Consider the following 27,624-nt stretch of genomic DNA (forward strand, 5'->3'; position numbering starts at 1 on the left):
CCGCCATGTCAAAGCACCGCTAAACAGGGCAAAGACCGCCATGTCAAAGCACCGCTGAACAGGGCAAAGACCGCCATGGCAAAGCACCGCGGAACAGTCCTGAACCGCCATGTCAAAGCACCGCTGAACAGGGCAAACACCGCCATGGCAAAGCACCGCTGAACAGTCCAGAACCGCCATGGCAAAGCACCGGTGAACAGGGCAAAGACCGCCATGGCAAAGCCCCGCTGAACAGTCCAGAACCACCATGTCAAAGCATTGCTGAACAGGGCGAAGACCGCCATGTCAAAGCACCGCTGAACAGTCCATAGACCGGCATGGTGAAGACCGCTGAACATAGCAAAGACCGTGTAGGAATGAATGTACCGCCACATCAGGCATCCTTATCCCATGTGCAGCTGGGACAGTGACAGGACAGGAACTTTCACGGGGAGACTCATCCAGTCTGGGCACCAGTCCCCCTCCAGAACCAGTGGAGACCTGCATCTACTTGAGAGATTGTAGCTTTGCACTCCCCAGGATAAAGCAGTGGGCAAGCCACCCATTGCAGAGACTTGAGAGACTGTGGCTTTGCACTCCCCAGGATGGCACAGTGGGCAACCCACCCACTGTAGGGATTTGAGAGACTGTGGCTTTGCACTCCTCAGGATGGCACAGTGGGCAACCCACCCACTATAGAGACTTGAGAGACTGTGGCTTTGCACTCCCCAGGATGGAACAGTGGGCAACCCACCCACTGTGGAGACTTGAGAGACTGTGGCTTTGCACTCCCCAGGATACATCAATGGGCATGGAGCCCCGTCGTGGATCTGGCTTCGCATTGATTTGGCTGAGGTGCCCCTCCTTCCCTTCCCCCTGAGGTGCCTGTAGTGTTTCTATCTAATGCCCCAGCAGTGTTCTCTCCGATTTTGGTCAGGTATCTATTGTGGGCCTCGCCCATGCATTTTTGGACTGTTGGTGCACGGACTTTGGTGTATACATATCTGCACTACTTCTTGTATTGTATATTTAATTATGAGTGATTTAGAGATATGTATCTGTATATTTTTGTATGACATGTATATTGGCACATTACAAAGTTTGACCGAAATTCGCTTTGTCTTTGCATTCTTCCGGGGGGATTGTGGGTTGTTAATGTGATATTTGTGACTGCATTGGTGTGTATGTTGTAATATGCGAGGGTGGGGGTGTTTGGTGGGTGTCCCCCTGACTTTTGCCTCCCCCGTGTCGTAGATGCAGTACTCACCGGTATCTTCTGCACCTATGTCTCTGTTGGTCGTAAAGGAGCAGAAAGACAAGGGCAGGTAGTATTTGGAGTGCAGGGTCCATGGAGTCGTGGTCCCTTGTGGGATGTGTTCAGGTGAGCGTTTTCCCATAGCAAAAGCTGTTTCCGCCGTATTTTTATCCACGGTGAATCCGCCCCGGAAAAGGTGGCGGATTGGCGGGATGTAATAGTGTGGGCGGTACATTGTCTTACGCCTGTCTGTTGGCGGTAACCGCCGCGCTGCTTGTCTGTACCGCCGTGGCAGGCGGTGTGTTAAAGTGGCTGTCTTTGTTGGCGGTTTCCGCCAGGGTCATAATTCCCTTTTTTTGTCCGTCGGCCTGTTTGCGGTATTAGTGCACCTTTTACACCGTCCGCCAGGGTTGTAATGACCACCTTTGTGTCCTCTGACTATTTGTGAGGTGAGTGAGTCCTCCCTTTTTTTCTGCAATAGCGGCTGTTTTGACCGCGAACGAGTGGATATGTTGTGTTGTGTAGTAATGTTTTGATTTTTGATTTTCAGATATGGAGGTGTTTATACATACACCTTCAATGCAATAAGATGTGGAGGGGTATTTACACTCACCCCCAGCGTCTCAATGAGGATTTATATTTGCAGTCCTCAATATCGGGTGGGATTTCGCTCTGATTTTTCTATTTTTACTTTATTACGAATTCGGATTGTTTTCTACTATAGTTTTCTCGGATTGACTTGACCATTTTTATATTAATTTTATCATAGATACTTAGGAATTGACATATAAGGGAAATAAAGAAAGAATTCTGAACGTCTTTATATTTGCAACGTTTTCAACAGTTCATCGAGGTATGAACTTCCATTTGCATTACCTCCGGATGTTTAGGGAGCCTTTTTTCCTCATTCTTTTTTCTATTTATTGGATAACTTTGGTTCACTTCTTACTAACATTCGACTATGGTGTTCCCCATGGTTGCCCCACAACTTTTAACTCCCATGGGTGTCATGACTAGGCATGTCTCGATTGGTCTGTAATGGATGCTTTATCAACTCTTATGCTGTTTCTTATGCTTAACCAGCACGCTCTAGGTGGCTTCATTGTTTGCATGTTTTTCACGAATGTTACAACTAGTCAACTTTAGGTGTTTATACATTGGTGCTCACTGTAAAATCACTTGGATACTAGGGTTGGATTTGTGCGATTAAGTCGCATTAGATATCCTGTATACAAAAATCTTTATGTATACCTTTTAAGACCTGATACAGAGTGGTTTCATGTAATACTGGTCACAATTATATCTTTTACAGCCCTGAGGAAGTCATAGAGAGTATCTTCTCTTAAGACGAAACACGTGTTGGCTGTTTTCTGTTATCAGACTTCCAAAAATAAACTGGATTCATGCTGAACACCTTTCGGTCCACGCTGTACTTGATTGTTTGGAAGAGTATTCTACTGTACATGGATACGGACTTCTGACTTTTATTGATTCACGAGTGCCTTGAAATTTGTTGATCAGGTTTTCTTTTTCTATTTAGAAACTTAGGAGGAGTGCGAGGACCCTTCAGCCAGGAGCACCACGCCCTTGATATATTTGTTCACAAAATAACTTGGTGATTCATTGTGAGCTCCAAATCCTATAAACTGTCTTCACTCTGTTTCTCTATTTGTGCTTACTGCAGAGCTGACATAGTTGAGGAGTAAGAAGCAGATTGCAGTACATAGTTTTTAGGTCAAAATAGTTAGCACAGTCTGACACTGAGAAAGAGCACCAAGAAAGGAGATCTGACAATGAATATAGAGGGTCTAACTGAATACCAGGTGGATGGGAAGAATAGAAAAATATCATTGTAAAATCATTTGACAAATTATTTATAGTTGAGTGCTACTGAAGAGGAGTGGTTTTAAATCCAGCAATACTCAGTGTTGCGAGGAACAAGCCATTGCTTGGGGCGTTATAGTAGGTGGTAGTTCATTGGTTTCAGAATAAGAGCTTGGTTTCAGAATAAGAGTAAAATGAGTGATTCATATAAGAAAATGGAAAAGAAGGGCTGGAAGTCCTAACAGAATAAATTAAATAGTAGAAGTCGGAAAGAGGAAAGTAAACGCTGCACAGATTAGTAGTATCTATGTGTTGCTGAAAGAGGTTGGGAGCACACTGCCTTACATCCTGGCATTCAATTTGTCCCCAATGGATTATGGTAAATGCAGTACAAGTTCACACTTGCTTTAGTGGTCATCTGTAGTTTTCACCCTTGTTGGTGCAGCCTGTGCTGTGTATCTCTAAGCATGTGTTTCTGGATGTAGTCCTTCAATAGTAGAGAGCAGCAGGCTCTTATCTTTCTGGTGTGCTGGAAATGCTACCAAACTTTTTTCAGGTCTCCCTACCACTTACTGGCACACAGGCGCATCTACCAGAGCTTGTCAGCTCATTTGCACAAAGGAGCCTTTTTAAACAGAACAAAGGTGGGAGCACACTGCCTCACATCCCAGCATTCAGATCATTCAATTTGCCTCAATGCATTATGGTAAATGCTTTACAAGTTCACGCTTACCACAGTGGTAGTCTGTAGTTTTTCACCCTTGTTTGTGCAAGTGCTGTATATCTCTAGACACGGGTTTCTAGATTTAGTCCATCATCAGTAGAGAGCAGCATGGCTTTATCTTTCTGGAGTTGCTGGAAATGCTGCCAAACTCTTCTCAGGTCTCAGTACTGGCACACCAGTGCATCAACCAGAGCTCGTCAACTCTCTTGCTCAAGGAAGCTTTTTAAACATAAGGAGGGTGGGAGCACACTGCCTCACATCCCAGCATTCAGTTCACCCTATGCATTGTGGTAAATGCAGTACAAGTTCACAATTAATTTGTACTGAAATCTGAGAGGACTTTGGCAACATTGCCAGCAACCCCAGAAAGTAAAAAGCCTGAAATAAGTGTGAACTTGTAGTGCATTTACCATATTTCAACAGAGCAAATTGGATGCTGGGATGTGGGGCAGTGAGCTCCACCCTCCTCCTTTCTATGTTTTGCTGTCCACTGGGATGCGGAGAGGCTTGGGCAGCTGCAGAAGTTGACTGTGACTGTTTGGTGGGGAGGAGCAATTGCAAGCATATTGCACACATTCTTCAGTTTTGTGTCTTCTTGATTTTCAGCTGAGGAAAAAAGTCTAGGACAACACATTTTCATTCACCTGTCATAGCTTCCTTTGAAATAACTGAGTGCCCTACAGAACTAATCTTTACTATTGGGTTTAATTTTTTGGAGACAAAATGTACTGCAGACCTTATGACAATATATTATAAGGTTATCAAGATTCAAAGTCAAGATGGAACATCTCTCAAGAAGGATCTATCAGGATTTTGTCCGTCTATTCTGATATGTATCCCAAATTTTGATTATATAATTTTATGCTGGGATTGTATTTGTTTATTCCTCCTTCTGAATACCTAGATTTATTTTTTTTAACTGCATTGAGAGCAGTGCTACCACAGACTGTTGCTGACTGTGTATCTTTTCTCTCTGATTAAGGTTTTCATCCTTGTTATCATACAAAATACCAATGGATAACGTCAAGTCACTGTCGCAAGCTTTTTCTGTTTTAGAGGAAGGTAAGATTATATTTAACATTGTCCAGCTGTTCGACATCAATAATGAAGTATTCTTGACCAGCTGCCATGCAGGCATGAAGAAACTTGGGGGCAGATTTAAGAGCCCCTAGCGCCTCCTTGCACCACATTAGTGTCTTCTTTTTAACTCTAATGTGGCCCAACGGGACCAAAATCACCACACCAAATTCGCAAAGTAGCACAATGCATGTTCACTTTGTAACCCTTTGCGCTACATTACACCTGGACCAGGCATAAGGTATGCAAAGTGGGTGCACCAATAGGGGGGCATAAAAAAATGGCACTTAGAAATCTAATAGATTCCTTTGCGTCATTTTTTTCAGCACTGTTAATGCCTGCTCAGAACAGGTGTTAAAAGGAGGCACAACATTGTTTACAATGGGCCTCAATGAGCTTTGCAGGATTAGAGTCAACGTTTTTGGCGCTAATCCTGCAAAGCTCCGAACTAGTGTCAAAAACGTTGACGCAAATCCTGCAAAGCTCTGAGTTAGCAGCGACAATTTTGATACTAGTTCCCTAACTACTACCACGGTGCACCACATCATAGATACGGTGCACACATGGTGGCATTGGGGGGGCACTAACGGGTGCAAGAACAATGGCGCTGCACAGGGTGCGGTGCCACTTTTCTTAAATCAGGTCCTTGGACTGGTTAAAGAGAAAGGAGAGCTGGCTGCTCCCAATCTGCAATACTACTATCATGCTACCTATTTAATTCTTATACTTAGGCTATTTAAATTAGGATTCACTGTGTTTGTTTTTTTTTCTTGACAAGATTCTGGACAAATTGTATTATTCTCCTGCATGTATGTTATGCATCTTAAAAGGCCCAGCATTCATGCGCAAATATCAGTAGATGCCATAATCCTAGAAATGACAAAAATGGAACTCCAACATTGGGAAGCAGCTAGGCTGCTGTATTATTATTTGGTAACCACACTACTGGAAATTTCATACAGCAAAAAATAGAAGATCCAGGAGTATATTATCAATTCACACTCATTAAATTGCTTAGTGAGTTAAAGAATAAGATGCACAAGAATTAGAATCATCTATGCTAATTGTCTAACACATTTTTAGAAAATTATCTTTAAGCTTTTAAAAAACTCATGAAATTGCCGTATACAAATCAATAGCTAGAAAGTGGCAAAGAGAAACTGCTGCTCAGATTACCTCCCAAGATTGGGAGGAGGTTAGTCAGTTGAACACCTCTGCGTTACGGGGGTTGATGTTAAATGTATGCAGCTGTTTGCACAGTGGTGGGCATACTACACACCCGTCTTTCTAAATACAAGTAACTAGGATATTCCATCCACCCAGGGGTGGCTTCTCCTTAAGGGCAGAGGAGCGCTGTCATCCCGCCATCAGCAGCAGGAGGAGAGGCCACGGGGGTGATGAGCAATGAGGTGGAGTGCTCAGCACTCCTCCTCAGAGCGCATGTATGTTTGGCCAGCCGTCTCGGGCTGGCCAAACACACATGCGCACAGGGCTCTGGAGAGAGCCTGCACAGGCTTCCAGTCTGCCTAGGAGAGCAGCGCCCAGCCAATCCTAATGCTGCTCTGAGCAGCATCAGGATTGACTCAAGGCAGGCTGGGACCCTGTGCCTGCAGGCAGAGGTGAGGAGCAGCGCGGTTGTGAAGGTGGGAATGTAGGAGGCTGGACTGGCTTGTAGTGAGTACCAAGGGGTACTTGCACCTTGCACCAGGCCCAGTTATCCCTTATTAGTGTATAGGGTGTCTAGCAGCATAGGCTGATAGATAATGGTAGCTTAGCAGAGCAGATTAGGCTGAACTAGGAGACGAGTGAAGCTCCTACAGTACCACTAGTGTCACTTGCACAATATCATAAGAAAACACAATACACAGATATACTAAAAATAAAGGTACTTTATTTTTATGACAATATGCCAAAGTATCTCAGAGTGTACCCTCAGTATGAGGATAACAAATATACACAAGATATATGTACACAATACCAAAAATATGCAGTATAGTCTTAGAAAACAGTGCAAACAATGTATAGTTACAATAGGATGCAATGGGGACACATAGGGATAGGGGCAACACAAACCATATACTCCAAAAGTGGAATGCGAAAAACGAATGGACCCCAAACCTATGTGACCTTGTAGAGGGTCGCTGGGACTATTAGAAAATAGTAAGGGTTAGAAAAATAGCCCACTCCAAGACCCTGAAAAGTGAGTGCAAAGTGCACTAAAGTTCCCCAAAGGACATAGAAGTCGTGATAGGGGAATTCTGCAGGAAAGACACAAACCAACAATGCAACAACGATGGATTTCCAGTCGAGGGTACCTGTGGAACAAGAGAACCAAGTCCAAAAGTCACAAGCAAGTCGGAGATGGGCAGATGCCCAGGAAATGCCAGCTGTGGGTGCAAAGAAGCTGCTACTGGACAGTAGAAGCTGAGGATTCTGCAGGAACGACAAGGGCTAGAGTCTTCTCCTTTGGAGGATGGATCCCCCACGCCGTGGAGAGTCGTGCAGAAGTGTTTTCCCGCCGAAAGACCACCAACAAGCCTTGCTAGCTGCAAATCGTGTGGTTAGGGTTTTTGGATGCTGCTGTAGCCCAGGAGGGACCAGGATGTCACCAATTGCGTCTGGGGACAGAGGGGGAGTCGAGCAAGACAAGGAGCCCTCTCAAAAGCAGGCAGCACCCGCAGAAGTGCCAGAACAGGCACTACAAAGAAGCATGAAATGGTGCTCACCCGAAGTCGCACAAAGGAGTCCCACGTCGCCGGAGGACAACTTAGGAAGTCGTGCAATGCAGGTTAGAGTGCCGTGGACCCAGGCTTGGCTGTGCACAAAGGATTGCCGCCGGAAGTGCACAGAGGCCAGAGTAGCTGCAAACGTTGCGGTTCCCAGCAATGCAGTCTGGCGTGGGGAGACAAGGACTTACCTCCACCAAACTTGGACTGAAGAGTCACTGGACTGTGGGAGTCACTTGGAGAGAGTTGCTGGATTCAAGGGACCTCGCTCGTCGTGCTGAGAGGAGACCCAGGGTACCAGTGATGCAGTTCTTTGGTGCCTGCGGTTGCAGGGGGACGATTCCGTCGGCCCACGGGAGATTTCTTCGGAGCTTCTAGTGCAGAGAGGAGGCAGACTACCCCCACAGCATGCACCACCAGGAGAACAGTCGAGAAGGCGGCAGGATCAGCGTTACAGAGTTGCAGTAGTCGTCTTTGCTACTTTGTTGCAGTTTTGCAGGCTTCCAGCGCGGTCAGCAGTCGATTCCTTGGCAGAAGGTGAAGAGAGAGATGCAGAGGAACTCTGATGAGCTCTTGCATTCGTTATCTAAGGAAATCCCCAAAGCAGAGACCCTAAATAGCCAGAAAAGAGGGTTTGGCTACCTAGGAGAGAAGATAGGCTAGAAACACCTGAAGGAGCCTATCAGAAGGAGTCTCTGACGTCACCTGCTGGCACTGGCCCCTCAGAGCAGTCCAGTGTGCCAGCAGCACCTCTGTTTCCAAGATGGCAGAGGTCTGGAGCACACTGGAGGAGCTCTGGGCACCTCCCAGGGGAGGTGCAGGTCAGGGGAGTGGTCACTCCCCTTTCCTTTGTCCAGTTTCGCGCCAGAGCAGGGCTGAGGGGTCCCTGAACTGGTGTGGACTGGCTTATGCAGAAATGGGCACCATGTGTGCCCATGAAAGCATTTCCAGAGGCTGGGGGAGGCTACTCCTCCCCTGCCTTCACACCATTTTCCAAAGGGAGAGGGTGTAACACCCTCTCTCAGAGGAAGTCCTTTGTTCTGCCATCCTGGGCCAAGCCTGGCTGGACCCCAGGGGGGCAGAAACCTGTCTGAGGGGTTGGCAGCAGCAGCAGCTGCAGTTAAACCCCAGGAAAGGCAGTTTGGCAGTACCAGGGTCTGTGCTACAGACCACTGGGATCATGGGATTGTGCCAACTATGCCAGGATGGCATAGAGGGGGCAATTCCATGATCATAGACATGTTACATGGCCATATTCGGAGTTACCATTGTGAAGCTACATATAGGTAGTGACCTATATGTAGTGCACACGTGTAATGGTGTCCCCGCACTCACAAAGTCCGGGGAATTTGCCCTGAACAATGTGGGGGCACCTTGGCTAGTGCCAGGGTGCCCTCACACTAAGTAACTTAGCACCCAACCTTTACTAAGTAAAGGTTAGACATATAGGTGACTTATAAGTTACTTAAGTGCAGTGAAAATGGCTGTGAAATAATGTGTGCATTATTTCACTCTGGCTGCAGTGGCAGGCCTGTGTAGGAATTGTCAGAGCTCCCTATGGGTGGCAAAAGAAATGCTGCAGCCCATAGGGATCTCCTGGAACCCCAATACCCTGGGTACCTCAGTACCATATACTAGGGAATTATAAGGGTGTTCCAGTATGCCAATGTAAATTGGAAACATTGGTCACTAGCCTGTTAGTGACAATTTGTAAAGAGAGAGCATAACCACTGAGGTTCTGGTTAGCAGAGCCTCAGTGAGACAGTTAGGCATCACACAGGGAACACATACCTATAGGTCACAAACTTATGAGCACTGGGGTCCTGACTAGAAGGGTCCCAGTGACACATGACAAACATACTGAAAACATAGGGTTTTCACTATGAGCACTGGGCCCTGGCTAGCAGGATACCAGTGAGACAGTGAAAACACCCTGACATACACTCACAAACAGGCCAAAAGTGGGGGTAACAAGGCTAGAAAGAGGCTACTTTCTCACACAACCCCCCCCCCCAAATGAAGGACAATAAGGCTAACCTTGGCCAGTTGAGACTTTATATTCTAAGTGGTGATAAGTAGAGAGTAGCTCTGCAATAGACTGGTTACTCCCTTTATCATCCACTATATGGTTACTTCCCTGTGGGGATGTAAACCACCCTGTTTGAAGTTTTTTAGCTAAGCAACAATGTGAAGATGTATTTTTAGAGTTTCTATCAGTACGTTTTAGTGTAGAGCAGTGGGAATTCTCCACTGAACCTATTTGTAATGATGGAAATGCCAGACAGGGATGCTGTCTCAGTAAAGCCATAGCTGGGCAAAAACTTTGTCCATATGGCTGGAAGAGAGACCAGGGATGCTGTTTCTCTTGAGTTGGAGCAGGGCAGGGATGCTGTCCTATGAGCTCCACACTAGGGCAGGGATGCTGTCCTAAGTGTTGTGAGGTAGTGCAGGGTTTCTGCACTAAAGTTTCTCTGGGAGGGTTGGAGGGATGCTCCATGTTAACTAAAATGGTGCTCTTTTTCTCACCACTGTTAGTTATCCCACCGAGAGGTACTTCCACCTCAGGGAGTACAGTTTTGCCAACTGATGATTCCCTTGGAACAGGTGCCACCCCAGGAGAGGTTTCTCCCACCACAGGAATGGTATCCTAAATGGTAGGGTGGTTAGGGGATACTGTGATACCCTTTTTACCTGTTGATGGAGAGGGATCCTGAGTTGTCAGGCCTTCTCTCCTTTGCTTTTTCATTTCAGTAGAAATGAAAGGGAACAATTCCTCTGGGATGCCCAGCATGGCTGCATGGGCATAAAACTCTACATCAGCCCAACCTGAGGCCTCTAGGTCATTACCTAAGATACAGTCTACAGGTAAGCTAGGTGATACCACCACCTGCTTAGGGCCAGTAACTCCACCCCAACTAAACTGAATTATAGCTAAGGGAAGAAACTTAGTGGAGTTATGGACATCAATAATCTTATACTGTTGTCCAATGATGTGTTGTTCAGGATGCACTAGGTTTTCAGTCACCAAAGTGATACTGGCACCTGTGTCCCTGTAGGCCAAGGCCTCAACACCATTTATTGAAACTGTCTGCCTGTACTTATCCATTGTAAGGGGACAAGCAGCCAGTGTGGCAAGGCCAATGCCACTAGGTGTGACAGAAACTGTCTTGGGACTGACTACCCCAGTTTCTACTATGGACCCATAAGTGAACCCAACTACACCCTTAACTTGACTGTTGCCAGCAGTCCCACCACTAGTACCACTACTGCTAGGGGCACTAGAGCTTGATGTATTAGTGGTGGTAGGCTCAGGGGGTTTACCTGGACAGGACTTATCCCCTGGCCTATGGCCTCTATTTTTACACACAAAGCACCAAGGCTTTTTAACTTGTGTAGGTTGAGAAGAAGATGAAGAGTTTGTTTTATCCCCACCCCCTGAAGAGTGTTTAAGATTTGAAGTGGGATCTTTGGTTTTACCTTTATCCCCATGCTTATCTTGAGATTTTTCACCATCTTTCTTCTTATTGTTCTCTTTGTCACCACCTGTATGAACTTTTCTGTTCACCCTTGTTCTGACCCATTTGTCTGCCTTCTTTCCCAATTCTTGGGGAGAGGTCAGATCAGAGTCCACCAAGTACTGGTGCAACAAATCAGACACACAATTATTAAGAATATGCTCTCTCAGGATCAAGTTATACAGGCTGTCATAATCAGTAACTTTACTGCCATGTAACCACCCCTCCAAGGCCTTCACTGAATGGTCAATGAAATCAACCCAGTCTTGTGAAGACTCCTTTTTGGTCTCTCTGAACTTTATCCTGTATTGTTCAGTGGTTAAGCCATAGCCATCCAGGAGTGCATTCTTAAGAACTTTGTAATCATTGGCTTCATTTTCTTTCACAGTAAGGAGCCTATCCCTACCTTTTCCACTAAATGATAGCCATAGGATAGCAGCCCACTGCCTTTGAGGGACATCCTGTACAGCACAGGCCCTCTCAAGTGCAGCAAACCACTTGTTAATGTCATCCCCCTCCTTATAAGGGGGAACTATCTTGTGCAGATTCCTGGAATCATGCTCTTTTGCAGGATGACTATGGGGAATACTGCTGCTGCCACCATGGGTTTCTAAACCCAACTTCTGTCTTTCCTTCTCTACTTCTAAGGTCTGTCTCTCCAAATCCAGCTGTTGCTTCTTGAGCTTCAGTCTGGTTTGTTCCACTCTCAATCTATTGAGCTCCCTTTCTAACAATCTGTCATCAGGGTGGGTGGGAGGGACATGTCTTGAAACAGAAGTATGGTGAGAATGGACAGAAGGAGACCTATCCCTTACAGAAGGCACCCTAACAGCTTGGTTAACAGAAACCTCACTTCTACTGTGGTGAGAAGGAATGCTCTTGTTATGATGTGAGACAACACTATCTGTTTGGGGTGTCTCTACATCAGTACAAACTATGCTAGACTGTTTAGTAATGGGCAGGCTAGGAAGTTTCTTTCCTGAATCTTTTCCTTGGGGAGTCCCTGGATCAGATTAGGAACCATTAGCTACTTTTTCAACAGATGGGGCCCTTTTGGCCTTATCTTGTTCTCTAAGCATGTTAAGCAACAATTCCAAAGAAGGATTCTTCCCTACACTCAAACCTCTTTCTACACAGAGACTCCTTGCTCCTTTCCAGCTAAGGTGGTCATATGCAAGTTTGGACAGATCAACATTTTGGCCTGTGCCAGACATTTTTAGAAAGAGTTTAAGTGATAGAAAAAGTGAAGAAAAAGTTTTTCAGAACTTTTAGAAAGATAGAAAAAAAAACTTTTTAAACTTTTTAAGAACTTTTACAAAGTTTAGGAGTACTTTTCAGCACTTAGAAAAGAGTGAAAAGAGAAAATGCAAAACTTTTTAGCTATGTGTACACACACTGAACTTGTTTTGTATATTTTTCTCTTATGAAAAGTACAATGACAAGAATGGTAAGTAGTCTCAAAGCACTTATCCCGTCGCTGCTTCCAATGTAGGAGGCTGGAGTGGCTTGTAGTGAGTACCAAGGGGTACTTGCACCTTGCACCAGGCACAGTTATCCCTTATTAGTGTATAGGGTGTCTAGCAGCATAGGCTGATAGATAATGATAGCTTAGCAGGGCAGCTTAGGCTGAACTAGGAGACGAGTGAAGCTCCTACAGTACCACTAGTGTCACTTGCACAATATCATAAGAAAACACAATACACAGATATACTAAAAATAAAGGTACTTTATTTTTATGACAATATGCCAAAGTATCTCAGAGTGTACCCTCAGTATGAGGATAACAAATATACACAAGATATATGTACACAATACCAAAAATATGCAGTATAGTCTTAGAAAACAGTGCAAACAATGTATAGTTACAATAGGATGCAATGGGGACACATAGGGATAGGGGCAACACAAACCATATACTCCAAAAGTGGAATGCGAACCACGAATGGGCCCCAAACCTATGTGACCTTGTAGAGGGTCGCTGGGACTATTAGAAAATAGTAAGGGTTAGAAAAATAGCCCACCCCAAGACCCTGAAAAGTGAGTGCAAAGTGCACTAAAGTTCCCCAAAGGACATAGAAGTCGTGATAGGGGAATTCTGCAGGAAAGACACAAACCAACAATGCAACAATGATGGATTTCCAGTCGAGGGTACTTGTGGAACAAGGGGATCAAGTCCAAAAGTCACAAGCAAGTCGGAGATGGGCAGATGCCCAGGAAATGCCAGCTGTGGGTGCAAAGAAGCTGCTACTGGACAGAAGAAGCTGAGGATTCTGCAGGAACGACAAGGGCTAGAGTCTTCTCCTTTGGAGGATGGATCCCCCAGGCCGTGGAGAGTCGTGCAAAAGTATTTTCCCGCCGAAAGACCACCAACAAGCCTTGCTGGCTGCAAATCGTGCAGTTAGGGTTTTTGGATGCTGCTGTGGCCCAGCAGGGACCAGGATGTCGCCAATTGCGTCTGGGGACAGAGGGGGCATCGAGCAAGACAAGGAGCCCTCTCAAAAGCAGGCAGCACCTGCAGAAGTGCCAGAACAGGCACTACAAAGAAGCGTGAAATGGTGCTCACCTGAAGTCACACAAAGGAGTCCCACGTCGCCGGAGGACAACTTAGGAAGTCGTGCAATGCAGGTTAGAGTGCCGTGGACCCAGGCTTGGCTGTGCACAAAGGATTGCCGCCGGAAGCGCACAGAAGCCGGAGTAGCTGCAAAAGTCACGGTTCCCAGCAATGCAGTCTGGCGTGGGGAGGCAAGGACTTACCTCCACCAAACTTGGACTGAAGAGTCACTGGACTGTGGGAGTCACTTGGACAGAGTTGCTGGATTCAAGGGACCTCGCTCATCGTGCTGAGAGGAGACCCAGGGTACCGGTGATGCAGTTCTTTGGTGCCTGCGGTTGCAGGGGGACGATTCCGTCGGCCCACGGGAGATTTCTTCGGAGCTTCTAGTGCAGAGAGGAGGCAGACTACCCCTACAGCATGCACCACCAGGAGAACAGTCGAGAAGGCGGCAGGATCAGCGTTACAGAGTTGCAGTAGTCGTCTTTGCTACTTTGTTGCAGTTTTGCAGGCTTCCAGCGCGGTCAGCAGTCGATTCCTTGGCAGAAGGTGAAGAGAGAGATGCAGAGGAACTCTGATGAGCTCTTGCATTCGTTATCTAAGGAAATCCCCAAAGCAGAGACCCTAAATAGCCAGAAAAGAGGGTTTGGCTACCTAGGAGAGAAGATAGGCTAGAAACACCTGAAGGAGCCTATCAGAAGGAGTCTCTGACGTCACCTGCTGGCACTGGCCACTCAGAGCAGTCCAGTGTGCCAGCAGCACCTCTGTTTCCAAGATGGCAGAGGTCTGGAGCACACTGGAGGAGCTCTGGCCACCTCCCAGGGGAGGTGCAGGTCAAGGGAGTGGTCACTCCCCTTTCCTTTGTCCAGTTTCGCGCCAGAGCAGGGCTGAGGGGTCCCTGAACCGGTGTAGACTGGCTTATGCAGAAATGGGCACCATGTGTGCCCATGAAAGCATTTCCAGAGGCTGGGGGAGGCTACTCCTCCCCTGCCTTCACACCATTTTCCAAAGGGAGAGGGTGTAACACCCTCTCCCAGAGGAAGTCCTTTGTTCTGCCATCCTGGGCCAAGCCTGGCTGGACCCCAGGGGGGCAGAAACCTGTCTGAGGGGTTGGCAGCAGCAGCAGCTGCAGTTAAACCCCAGGAAAGGCAGTTTGGCAGTACCACGGTCTGTGCTACAGACCACTGGGATCATGGAATTGTGCCAACTATGCCAGGATGGCATAGAGGGGGCAATTCCATGATCATAGACATGTTACATGGCCATATTCGGAGTTACCATTGTGAAGCTACATATAGGTAGTGACCTATATGTAGTGCACGCGTGTAATGGTGTCCCCGCACTCACAAAGTCCGGGGAATTTGCCCTGAACAATGTGGGGGCACCTTGGCTAGTGCCAGGGTGCCCTCACACTAAGTAACTTAGCACCCAACCTTTACTAAGTAAAGGTTAGACATATAGGTGACTTATAAGTTACTTAAGTGCAGTGAAAATGGCTGTGAAATAATGTGTGCATTATTTCACTCAGGCTGCAGTGGCAGGCCTGTGTAGGAATTGTCAGAGCTCCCTATGGGTGGCAAAAGAAATGCTGCAGCCCATAGGGATCTCCTGGAACCCCAATACCCTGGGTACCTCAGTACCATATACTAGGGAAATATAAGGGTGTTCCAGTATGCCAATGTAAATTGGTAACATTGGTCACTAGCCTGTTAGTGACAATTTGTAAAGAGAGAGCATAACCACTGAGGTTCTGGTTAGCAGAGCCTCAGTGAGACAGTTAGGCATCACACAGGGAACACATACCTATAGGTCACAAACTTATGAGCACTGGGGTCCTGACTAGCAGGGTCCCAGTGACATATTACAAACATACTGAAAACATAGGGTTTTCACTATGAGCACTGGGCCCTGGCTAGCAGGATACCAGTGAGACAGTGAAAACACCCTGACATACACTCACAAACAGGCCAAAAGTGGGGGTAACAAGGCTAGAAAGAGGCTACTTTCTCACTGGGAACCAGGCTGCATAATATTTGGACATGCAAAGTATTTCGAGTCTATTGGAAAATTGTGTTAGGAGCTACCTACAGTTGCCTACAAAAGTTAAACCCACCAGATGTGCACACAATATTAATGGAACACACAAGACATTTAGGCTTGCCTTCAAAGTGGGCAAGGAAGGCCTGGTTTATCTCTATTCTGATTGTAAGGTCTGTCATTACATCCCATTGTCATTCAGCTGCACCTCCGGTTTTCAATCAATGGAAAGATAAAGTGCATGTTGTCCCCATAAAAAGAGAAATTTCTATGCCAAACGGGTTGGTGCCCTTAACAAATTTGATAAAACGTTGTGTGTCATTGTTAAAATGGTTGTAGTTGAGGCAGCCCTTTGCGCATGATTTGATAGCTTATCTATGGCTCCCTTATAACAGACCTCAGTCATTTTTTTATTCACCTTAATGGAGTGTCTGAGTCTCTGTGTTCTTTTCTCAATGTGTTTGGTGAACTCTCCTTGGTTTTGCCTAGGTTTAGTATACATTTGTTCTGTGAAGATTATACTGCAAGATGTGATAGTTGTTGATGGAATGTAATTGATTATGTATTTTGCCTTAGCTTCTTGATAATTATAATGATATAATCCATGGCATGATTGTGAACGAATCTGCTCTTTGTATTTTCTTCAATTATAATTTAAGATGAAATAGTTTAAGACATCACATGATTATAGATGAATTTGCTTTTTGTGTTTCTGGACCTGCAATAAAAATAAAAATGAGATGCCATATGCTTAATAATGACATTATTTTTAATTGGTCGATGGTTTAAATGCTGAGTTTACACTTTCTACTGTTTGCTCTATGTATTGTACTACAACGTAGACGAAATGATTTATTTTAATGTTTTGTGACTTTTCTCTGAGAAAAGCTGAATACAAATATTTCGACTAAGAATGTCACCCATAGGTCAGACTTCCCGGAGAAAATTTGAATCTCTGGAGGAACCCAAACTCCATCAGTCTTGTAAAGGAGAAAATGAAGTAGAAAATACTTTCAATTCAGACCTTTTTCATTTGAAAGCCAGATTACGGAATCATATTCCGTCTCTGACAATCGCGCACTCGCTTCTTTAGTTCAGAAATGACATAAATATATCCCCGTTTTCCTGCAATATCTCCCAATCAACTATTCACATGTGACAGACCCTAAACTATTGCCTAAAATCCTGCCCTTTCATCATCTTCTCTCATATGTAGTTGACCCTTCAGTTGTCAACCCTCTCATTATGCTTTTATTCTGAGCTAAGGAAAACAGTCAGCGGAATCCCTCTCTCCACAGCAAGGAGAGTCATTTTTCATCTCCTGGTTTCATCCACACCAGCAACCATACACCCAACGTGAGACACCCCTGCTGGACCTCAAATATTGTTTACAAAGGCTGCAGATATTCTATTCAAGGCATTTCCCCACCCCACAACCAATAACATTGATCAGAGTATAATGATCAATTGCAGGAACTTGGGCTTAATTAAGGGAATAAATTAACATTTGCGCAACCTTTTGGTTGCCTGGCTCAAAACCAGTTAGGCTTAACTTACAAGCAATGTATAAAGTATTTATGCAGCACTGAAAGAGTGATAAAGCGAAAACACAATACAAGAAAAATCCCACACAAACTAAGAAAAATAGAGAAACACTTTTTAATAACTTGACACAAGAACAAAAAAAATCCAGTTAGTAGACCTGAGTTCTGATTTTTTTTTATAGTTTTTAATAAAAACAAGTGCCTAAAACATCAAAGCACCAACCACATGTATCTAGCAGCGCAAGACTGAAGCAAAGTCAAGAGTTGTGGCCGACAGTAATGGTGCGTGGTTTGGAGTCACAGAGTGGACTGGGTCTGGTCCCAGTTTACCTTCAGACTTAGGAAAAATTTGAATACAAATTTTCTGCAAAGGTAAAGTTCAGTGGGGCAAGGAAGCTGGTGGTGGCCGAGAAGGAGTCATCATTGGCTCAGAGCCACTTGACGAAGTGACACTGAAGATTTCTACATTCAGACTTTGTAACTTTTTTGGAAGTCGAAAATCTCCAGCGGGATGAGGTTGCAGGCTGTAGCTGACAAGGACTCCACTAGACTGGATATCCCTCCTGAGAGGAGTCACTGAACAGAATGTGGCCAACCGGTGATGCACTTTGAGCGGACTGGCAAGAAGGTAGGTCCCGGTCTCCTGTTGGTTCTCAGGCCACATGTTGGTGGAAACCTCCCAAGTTCTGGGTTTTGGTTATGTGGGCACCTATAGCATCACATCCACGAGTCCAGGGCTGGTTGGGCACCATTTGGAAGGCAGGACTCCCTTCAAGCAGAGCCCAAGTGCAGGTTACAGGTTAAAGATTGTTGAATCTTGTTGTGTGCCTGTAGTTCAGAACACGGGGCTATCGAACTAGCCCTTGGAGTCACTATGGTAGTCCAGGGTTCAAGCATCAAGACAGGCCCCAAGTAGTAGGGCAGTCCTCCAATGGTACTAGGCAAACCTAAAGGAGCAGGAGAGTGCTCTGAAATGTGAGGCACTCCTCCTGAGTGGTCCTCAGCAAGTCCAGGAATAAACTGAAGAGTTGGTCTGAGGGTCAGTATTTACACCTGCTGCCAGACTTTGAATAGGGAGAATCTTCTATGCCTTCCTACATCGGGTTCTGGAACTTTCCTTCCTCCCTCCTTCCCAGGCTCCAAGAGGTTTAGGGTGACATAAGTCTGGTGTCAAGTTGAGGGAGCCTTTGAAATGTAGGTGGGGCAGAAAACAGCTCCACCCCTCCCATCTTCTATTAGAAATAGGGTCTTTGGTTGGCAGTCAGGTTACCACCTGTCCAAGCAAGGACCCTCACTCTAGTCAGGGTAAAAGAGAATCACTCAGGGAGACCCCACATCTGTAAGTGAGACCTGTGTTCCACCTCCCTCCAAGGGTAATCCACAAGGTCAGTGCCTAGCAAACAATCAACAGTCATGGTTGGACTCACAGCTACCTTCAAGGAACCTGAGACCCCCCATTCGAAGGGAACCTGTGCCACTCTGCACAGGTGCTCTGAGTTGTCCACTACAACTACTTGGTAAGTACCCTGGGATCAATCTGCTCTTCAGACACCAGCTGACTCCTCACTGTAGTCAAGCTGGCTCCTGTGTCTCTCACAGCCTCCACCCTCTGTCCATTGATGGTTACCCACTGCCTGTACTTCTTAGTGTTCTCAGGCATGAGAGTTCTCTGGACCATCTCACTGTCCCCTAGTGAGACAAGGATCATCTCAGCTGGCTCCCACCCACCTGGAACCAACTCCTCCCCAAGCGCTACACTGGCCAAACCATGGGACGGCACAACAGTGGGTGCTGGTGTACTTTTGGGGCATTTGGGGTCCCCCTCACATGACCCACCTAGTCACATTCATAGCATTTACGTGGGGGACCACCTGCCATTGGCATCCCTTTGGAGAACCATGGCTTCTTCTCACTGGGGGGTTGGGAATCCTTACCCTGGGAATCATTTGGGGCCCTTTAGAGAACTCCCCCTGTTTACCCTTACCCCCCCTTTCTTCTGAGAGGGACACTGCCCACCCTTGGCATGGTCTCCCCCATAACTCTTTTGGACCCTGGTTCTCTCCCAGCGCTCCACTTTCTGTGCAAGCTTCCTGGGATCAGTCAGCCTGCTGTCAATCAGATGCTGGCGCAGCTCTGGAAAACATAAACTGTACAAGTGCTCTCAAGCAATCACATTGTAAAGCCCCTCATATGTACTTACTACCCTTCACCCAACCATCCAGTAACCTGCAATAAGAATCAACACATTCCAACCATGTTTGGGATTCCTTCTTCTTGTAGGACCTAAACTTATCCTTATACTCCTCAGGGGTGAGACCATATCTTGTGAATAGGGCATCCTTCATGATAGTGTAGGTGAGATTCTGAGCATCCCCTAAGGCTGTCAGTGTATCCCTCCCCTCTATCTCAAAGTGTTTCCACAGATCTGCCCCCCAATAAGCTTCAGGGACCAGATTCATATGGAGAGCAGACTCATACTCCTTAAACCACAAGTATATGGCATCCTCCCTTTTATAATCCTTCACAAGATCTTTAGGAATGTGCACCCTCCTTTCAGGCTGCACTGTGAATGTGGCTGCCACCATCCCTACTAGACTGGCTCCTCTGATCCAGCTCCCTCAAGCTTAGCTCATGAGCCAACAACAACGTTTTCTCCTCAATGTCCATCCTCATTTTCTCCAATTCCCTCTGGTGTTCCCTCTCTGCCTGTGTGTCCTGCAATTCTTCAGGGGTCAGACCCTTAGATGAGACACTGCTACCTGCCCTGGAGACCCTCTCCCTGGGTATAACAGACCCACCCACAATACCATTGTGTAAGGAATGCTCTTCATCCTCCTCATCCTCCTCCTCTGTGTGCCCTCCAGTGCTCTTGGCTATCACCCAAACCCTCAGCGCCTTTTGCAGCTCATCCTTCTTGGATGAGCTCTTAATGGACAGTCCAAACTTTTACAGAACTGCTTTAACTGAACCTTGGAATAGCTATCCAATTTCTCTAGGTCAAAAGCAGCTCCAACTGATGCATCTCCAGATTGGGACATGGTGAAAAGCCAACAAAAGTGCAAAGTTCCAAAAGGCAGAAAACAAGTTCCCAAATGAAGTTCAGAAGTCAATCAAAAATGGATGTAGGGAAAAATCCAAGCAAAAGAGAAAAATCAAAAGCCACAAGACAAGGAGTATGTGGATACGTAGTGGTCTGAACTCAAAACAGTAGTGTACACTTAATCACTGTATGTCAAGTACAAATACAAGTCCAATCCCACCGCTGCCACCAATGTTAGAAATGGGTCTTTGGTTGGCAGTCAGGTTACCCCCTTTCCAAGCAAGGACCCTCACTCTAGTCAGGGTAAAAGAGAATCACCCTCAGCTAACCCCTGCTTACCCCCTTGGTAGCTTGGCAAGAGCAGTAGGCTAAACTTCAAAGTGCTAGGTGTAAAGTATTCGTACCTACACACGCAGTAACTTAATGAAAGCACTACAAAATGACACAACACAGGTTTAGAAAAATATTTCTACCAAAAATGACAAAATCCACAATCCACAAGTCAAGTTATCACTAAAAATGCAAAAACAGTCTTCATGTAGTTTTAAACACACACTAGGGAGCGTGGTCTGGCCACGAATGGTGATGGCCGCCTAGGAGCTGAGCTCTGCTAGGCAGCGGGCTGTAGACCGGGGGCGGCGGTGCCGGGGGGTGCACCGAGGGCCCCCCAAACCAACAACAAGCCAAGCGCCGAGGATCGGCGGCATGCAGATGGCGCGCCGCCAGTGGAAAGGGCTTGCTCCTCCCCTCCGGGCATACGGGGAGCGAGGAAGATGGTGCTGAGGCCTGCAGCAGGAAGCTGAGCCACTGCCTCAAGTAGTAAGCCGACCCAGATCGGAAGACGCGCCTCCCTCCTCTGGCAATCAAGGGAGGTTGGAGCCTGGAGGCTTTCCCTGCTTGCTTCGCTCCTTTCCTCCCTCTCCTCTCCCGGAGTTTGGAGGCCCTCCGCCCCCGCGGGCGCACCGGAGACCTGGGCGGCCTGCAGAGAGCGGTGGCAACGCCGTGGGACCCTCCCTCCTCCCATTGCAGGAACCGGGACCCATGGAGTCCCTTCTTCAGAAATCCCAGGACCGCTGCTGCCTCTGGGGGAGTGGGGGCATCGATGGTGGCCCCGCGCTTGCCCCCCCCCACACCAGCTGTGCAGAGCCGGAAGCCCCTATGGGTGCAAGGTGGAAAGGGAGAAAGAAAACAAGGATAGAAATGTAGTTGGCCTTGCAGTAGAAATTAAAGAAAGCAAGGAAAAAGAACTGAAACCCTGCCCACGTCGAACACCCGTGGGACTCCTGGACTGACAGGGGGCAGGTGGCACAAACCCTCTCGGACGGGTGAGCGGAGAAGGGAAGGGTACACTGCATGGGCCTTGCAGCAGCATGAAGCACCACGGTTGCCCTCCTACTGTGGCATTTTTTTCTTCCGTCTATACCTCCCAATATCACTGAGGCCAGCGGCGAGAGGGTCAGCCACGGCTTCAAGCATCCAGGAGCACAGAAATAGGAGGTGCGCCTCATTTCTTTCTTTATTGACTGCGGAGGAGATGAGGTCTTGTGAGCCCCCTCGCTCGCTACCTAGTGGATTCCTCTCTCGGCAGCCACAGCGCTGATGTCTGGACGGCTCAAGGGGAACGGTGACAGTGCCGGGGATACCCCCTCCCCTTTTTCCCTTTCCCGGCTGGGAACAGAGAACCATGGAGCTCCCCCCCGTGAACCCCAGACGTGCCAGGACCTCCAGGTGAGTGGTGAAGCCGCCGGTGCCCACGCAGAGAGCACTTATGGCCCCTACATCTCCAATCAACGTCCACCCGGACTTACCACCGTATTGACCCCCTCCCTTACTCGGACAAGTGGGGGAGTGCCTGGGTCTGTACCTGGGCCCGGATGTGCACTCTGTCCAGACGCCTAGAGGCCTGATCCTTGAGATTTTGCCGCGAGCATCAGTTGCGTCACAGTCAGACACTTTTTGGATCCCTGCCTGAACGGGGGAACCCGCAATGCCCAGGGGCAAGACGACGGGCAAAGCAACGGGTAAACCAGCACGCCAACTACTATTCTATGAAGCCCTCCGCCAGCAGAAACATTCCTCAGCAGAGGACTCTCCACCCCTCCCTTGCACCAACATGGCAGACGACACACAAGGTGCGACAATGGACCGTATATTGCAGGAGATAGCAGCGGTGAGCCGTATACTGGAGGGTATGGACATCGCCATGGTGGCGCTGACGGCGGAGACGAGATCTATGCGCCTGGATATAGCCGGTTCCCAATCGCAGATATCCAGGGTCGATCAATGTGTGGCAACAGTGGAAACTCAAGTAGCCTCCTTGACCGATAGAGACCTAGAACTCTCGCACCTTCACAGCAAGCTGACGGATTTGGTGGACAGGAGCCGCAGGAACAACGTTCGCCTCCTTGGGTTCCCAGAGGGTGGTGAAGGCGCAGACATATTCTCCTACTTGCGGGACATACTACCCAAGCTAACAGACATAACATTTGACCCCCCTTGGAATTCCAAAGGGCGCACAGGCTGGGCCCCAGGAGACAGGATGGAAATGGCCGCCCCGTCCAATTATAGTTTGCATGCTACGACATCTGCAGACCCGCCAACTACTACAGATGGCTCAAACACAAGGGCCACTTCGATCGGCTAATCTGGAGATCCGGATATCAGCTGACTTTTCCAAGGAGACTGCAGATCGAAGGAAAGCCTTCCTGTCTTTCCGCACCCAAGTCTGTCGCTTAGATGTGAAATTTGTCTACTCGAGCTGGTCAGGATGTGGATCACCAAAAATGGGGAATCACGCAGCTTCTACAACCCGGAGGACCTGAGAGCATTCTTAGAAGGACTGCAAAACCAAACCCAGTCCATGGAAAGGACTGCCCAGACCCCCTAGGCCACACAGGGCCTACCCTCAGGAACCGGCCACCCGGCACGCACATCTGAACCTGAAGTGCGTTTTACCATAGACCCCCAAATCAGGGGAAGAGATCTTGAGAGACTCACAAAAAGCTACGACGACAGGGGCCAAGTACTTCAAGCGGTGGTGATGCACACACAGCTATCGGAAAGAGACAAATCCCGCTCCCCCTTGAAACCCACGATGGACCTCACCTGAGGACAAGAAAACATTATGCCCCTCAGGACTCTCCCTACTGTCGACCACGGGCTGACACGACCGCACTAAAGGGACCTCGATGCGGAGAAGACGAAACGGAGAGATGAGTACCTGTTTTTGTGAACTCATAGACATATTATCACTGGGGGCTATTGCCTCTGATTGTTCTTGATAGTGTTTGAATATTCTTGCTTATTATCACGCGTTTTAGTATATTCTTATTTGTTCTACCTTTTCTTAGAGACCTAGTAATAAGTCCTCTTTCAGTAGCATGACTCCCGCTTGTCTTCTAAATAGATATTGAGCATCTCCTTAGAAATATTACACTGTTTCCATTCGTTAATAATTGTTTTAATTTTGATTGTCTTCAATGATGGTTGGTAAATGCCTACTACGACCGACAACGCATTATTGCATCTGAATAATTTACGATAGCAGTGTATTACTTTCTTCTGCCTAACGGCAATCCATCTGCACTTCCACACCCCCTCTCCCCCCACCGGTTTCGATAAAATCGATAAAATTGCTACACGTCGTCTCAGCGGCTCCCTCCACCCTGGATGCTAACAGGATACAGATACTACCTCCCAATAATCGTCACAGACCCATGCAGTACTGTCTCCCTGTCCCCTGCTTCCCTCCCTTCCCCCCTCTTTTTTATTCTAGAGCTGCAGCTCCGGCACACCCTATACACAGCCCTCCCCTTATGTCACCCGCCTCCCCCCTCTCCCCTTTATGTCACTCGGATCTGCACGTAGATGGGAGAACCAGATTATGGGGGGCAGAGGCGCTGCACGTGCGCCGCCTCCCTCGGTCTGGGGCCCGCTGGTCGGGCAATGGAGCTCAATAGCCCTGGGTTTTAGACCTGCAGGTTACAATCTTAGAACTTTTGTCCCGATTTTCTCTTTCTTTCCTTAATCCTTCTTAATTCTCCTTTTCTTCTTCAGTTTTGTTCACCTGTTCTATCCCTTAGCAGTTATCCTCTCTCCTCCTCCCTCTTCTCCCCCCCACCTGCCTTCCGCCCTCTCCTCCCCCCTATTATTCCTTCTCCCCATCTCCAGCGTTTTTAGGGTCGAGCCTGCGTCGCATGCGTATCTCTAGCGAGACGCTTTAGGTATTAGAAAAGGGCTCGGAGCCCCGTCGACGTCACGTCAGTGTCTTTCATTGGTAAGTTGGCTTGCCTGTTTGTAGGAGGATGGCCTGGCTTGTAGTGGGTACCAAGGGGTACTTACACTCTGTACCAGGTCCAGTTATCCCTTATTAGTGTAGAAGAGGTGTTTCTAGCAGCTTAGGCTGATAGAAGGTAGCTATAGAAGAGCAGATTAGGCTGAAGTAGGACACATGCAAAGCTCCTACTATACCACTGGTGTCATATGCACAATATCATAAGAAAACACAATACACAGATATACTAAAAATAAAGGTACTTTATTTTTATGACAATATGCCAAAAGTACCTTAGTGAGTACCCTCAGTATGTGGATGCCAAATATACACAAGATATAGGTACACAATACCAAAAATATGCAGTAATAGCAAAAGGAAGTAATGCAAGCAATGTAAAGTTACAGTAGATTGCAATAGGAGCACATAGGTATAGGGGCAACACAAACCATATACTCCAAAGGTGGAATACGAACCACAAATGGACCCCAAACCTATGTGAGCTTGTAGAGGGTTGCTGGGACTGTAAGAAAACAGTGAGGGTTAGAAAAATAGCCACCCCAAGACCCTGAAAATTAGGTGTAAAGTGCACCTTTATTCCCCAGAGAGCACAGAAGTCGTGATAGGGGAATTCTGCAAGGAAGACCAACACCAGCAATGCAACCAAAGTGGATTTCCGGACGAGAGTACCTGTGGAACAAGGGGACCAAGTCCAAAGTCGCGACAAAGTTGAGACTGGGCAGATGCCCAGGAAATGCCAGCTGAGGGTGCAAAGAAGCTGCCACCGGATGGTTGAAGCTGTGGATTCTGCAAGAACGAAGAGGACTAGGAACTTTCCCTTTGGAGGATGGATGTCCCACGTCGTGAAGAAGCTTCCAGAGGTGTTCCCACGCAGAAAGACCGCAAACAAGCCTTGCTAGCTGCAAGGGTCGCGGTTAGGGTTTTTGGATGCTGCTGTGGCCTAGGAGGGACCAGGATGTCGCCACTTGGATGAGGAGACAGAGGGGGCACCCAGCAAGTCAGGGAGCCCTCACAGAAGCAGGCAGCACCCGCAGAAGTACCGGAACAGGCACTTGGAAGAGGAGTGAACCGGAGCTCACCCGAAGACACAAAAGGGAGTCCCATGACGCCGAAGGACAACTCAGGAGGTTGTGCACTGCAGGTTAGAGTGTCGGGGACCCAGGCTTGGCTGTGCATGAAGGAAGTCCTGGAAGAGTGCACAGGAGCTGGAGCAGCTGCAAATCACGCGGTACCCAGCAATGCAGTCTAGCTTGGGGAGGCAAGGACTTACCTCCACCAAACTTGGACTGAAGAGTCATTGGACTGTGGGAGTCACTTGGACAGAGTTGCTGAGTTCCAGGGACCACGCTCATCATGCTGAGAGGGGACCCAGAGGACCGGTGATGCAGTCTTTTGTTGCCTGCGGTTGCAGGGGGAAGATTCCGTCGACCCACGGGAGATTTCTTCAGAGCTCCTGGTGCAAGAAGGAGGCAGGCTACCCCCAGAGCATGAACCACCAGGAAACAGGCGAGAAAGCGGCAGGATCAGCGATACAAGGTTGCAGTAGTCGTCTTTGCTACTTTGTTGCGGTTTTGGAGGCGTCCTGAGCAGTCAGCGGTCGAACCTTTGGCAGAAGGTAAAGAGAGAGATGCAGAGGAACTCTGATGAGCTCTTGCATTCGTTATCTAAAGAATTCCCCAAAGCAGAGACCCTAAATAGCCAGAAAAGGAGGTTTGGCTACATAGGCTAGCAACACAGGTAAGTGCCTATCAGAAGGAGTCTCTGACATCACCTGCTCAGTCCAGTGTGCCAGCAGCACCTCTGTTTCCAAGATGGCAGAGGTCCGGAGCACACTGGAGGAGCTCTGGGCACCTCCCCTGGGAGGTGCAGGTCAGGGGAGTGGTCACTCCCCTTTCCTTTGTCCAGTTTCACGCCAGAGCAGGGCTGGGGGATCCCTGAACCGGTGTAGACTGGCTTATGCAGAGATGGGCACCATCTGTGCCCATCAAAGCATTTCCAGAGGCTTGGGGAGGCTACTCCTCCCAAGCCCTGACACCTTTTTCCAAAGGGAGAGGGTGTAACACCCTCTCTCTGAGGAAGTCCTTTGTTCTGCCTTCCTGGGCCAAGCCTGGCTGGACCCCAGGAGGGCAGAAACCTGTCTGAGGGGTTGGCAGCAGCAGCAGCTGCAGTGAAACCCCGGGAAAGGTAGTTTGGCAGTACCCGGGTCTGTGCTAGAGACTCGGGGGATCATGGAATTGTCTCCCCAATGCCAGTATGGCATTGGGGTGACAATTCCATGATCTTAGACATGTTACATGGCCATGTTCGGAGTTACCATTGTGACGCTATACATAGGTAGTGATCTATGTATAGTGCACGCGTGAAATGGTGTCCCCGCACTCACAAAGTCCGGGGAATTTGCCCTGAACGATGTGGGGGCACCTTGGCTAGTGCCAGGGTGCCCACACACTAAGTAACTTAGCACCCAGCCTTTACCAGGTAAAGGTTAGACATATAGGTGACTTATAAGTTACTTAAGTGCAGTGGTAAATGGCTGTGAAATAACGTGGACGTTATTTCACTCAGGCTGCAGTGGCAGGCCTGTGTAAGAATTGTCAGAGCTCCCTATGGGTGGCAAAAGAAATGCTGCAGCCCATAGGGATCTCCTGGAACCCCAATACCATGGGTACCTCAGTACCATATACTAGGGAATTATAAGGGTGTTCCAGTATGCCAATGTGAATTGGTGAAATTGGTCACTAGCCTGTTAGTGACAATTTAGAAAGCAGAGAGAGCATAACCACTGAGGTTCTGATTAGCAGAGCCTCAGTGAGACAGTTAGTCATCACACAGGGAACACATACAGGGCACACTTATGAGCACTGGGGCCCTGGCTGGCAGGGTCCCAGTGACACATACACTAAAACAACATATATACAGTGAAATATGGGGGTAGCATGCCAGGCAAGATGGTACTTTCCTACACTGTTAGAATCCGCTTCTTTTTATTAGTGGAAGGCATGCATATGTCATGCCTTTTCCGTGGTTAGCCCTCCTCGAGCGCAGTGACCAAGGGCCA

General features: G+C 47.7%; 1 protein-coding gene across 1 annotated transcript in view; it reads left to right on the forward strand.

Moving 5' to 3' along the window:
- Positions 1-27,624, forward strand: part of LOC138245863 (ATP-binding cassette sub-family A member 9-like) — a 2,236,336-nt gene that overhangs the window by 2,152,316 nt on the left and 56,396 nt on the right. The window contains exon 37 of the mRNA XM_069199841.1: positions 4,765-4,844. Coding sequence (XP_069055942.1) covers positions 4,765-4,844 — 80 coding nt within the window. The remainder of the gene's footprint in view (positions 1-4,764; positions 4,845-27,624) is intronic.

This window comes from Pleurodeles waltl, chromosome 7, assembly GCF_031143425.1.
Source record: "Pleurodeles waltl isolate 20211129_DDA chromosome 7, aPleWal1.hap1.20221129, whole genome shotgun sequence".
NCBI classification, from domain to species: Eukaryota; Metazoa; Chordata; class Amphibia; order Caudata; family Salamandridae; genus Pleurodeles; species Pleurodeles waltl.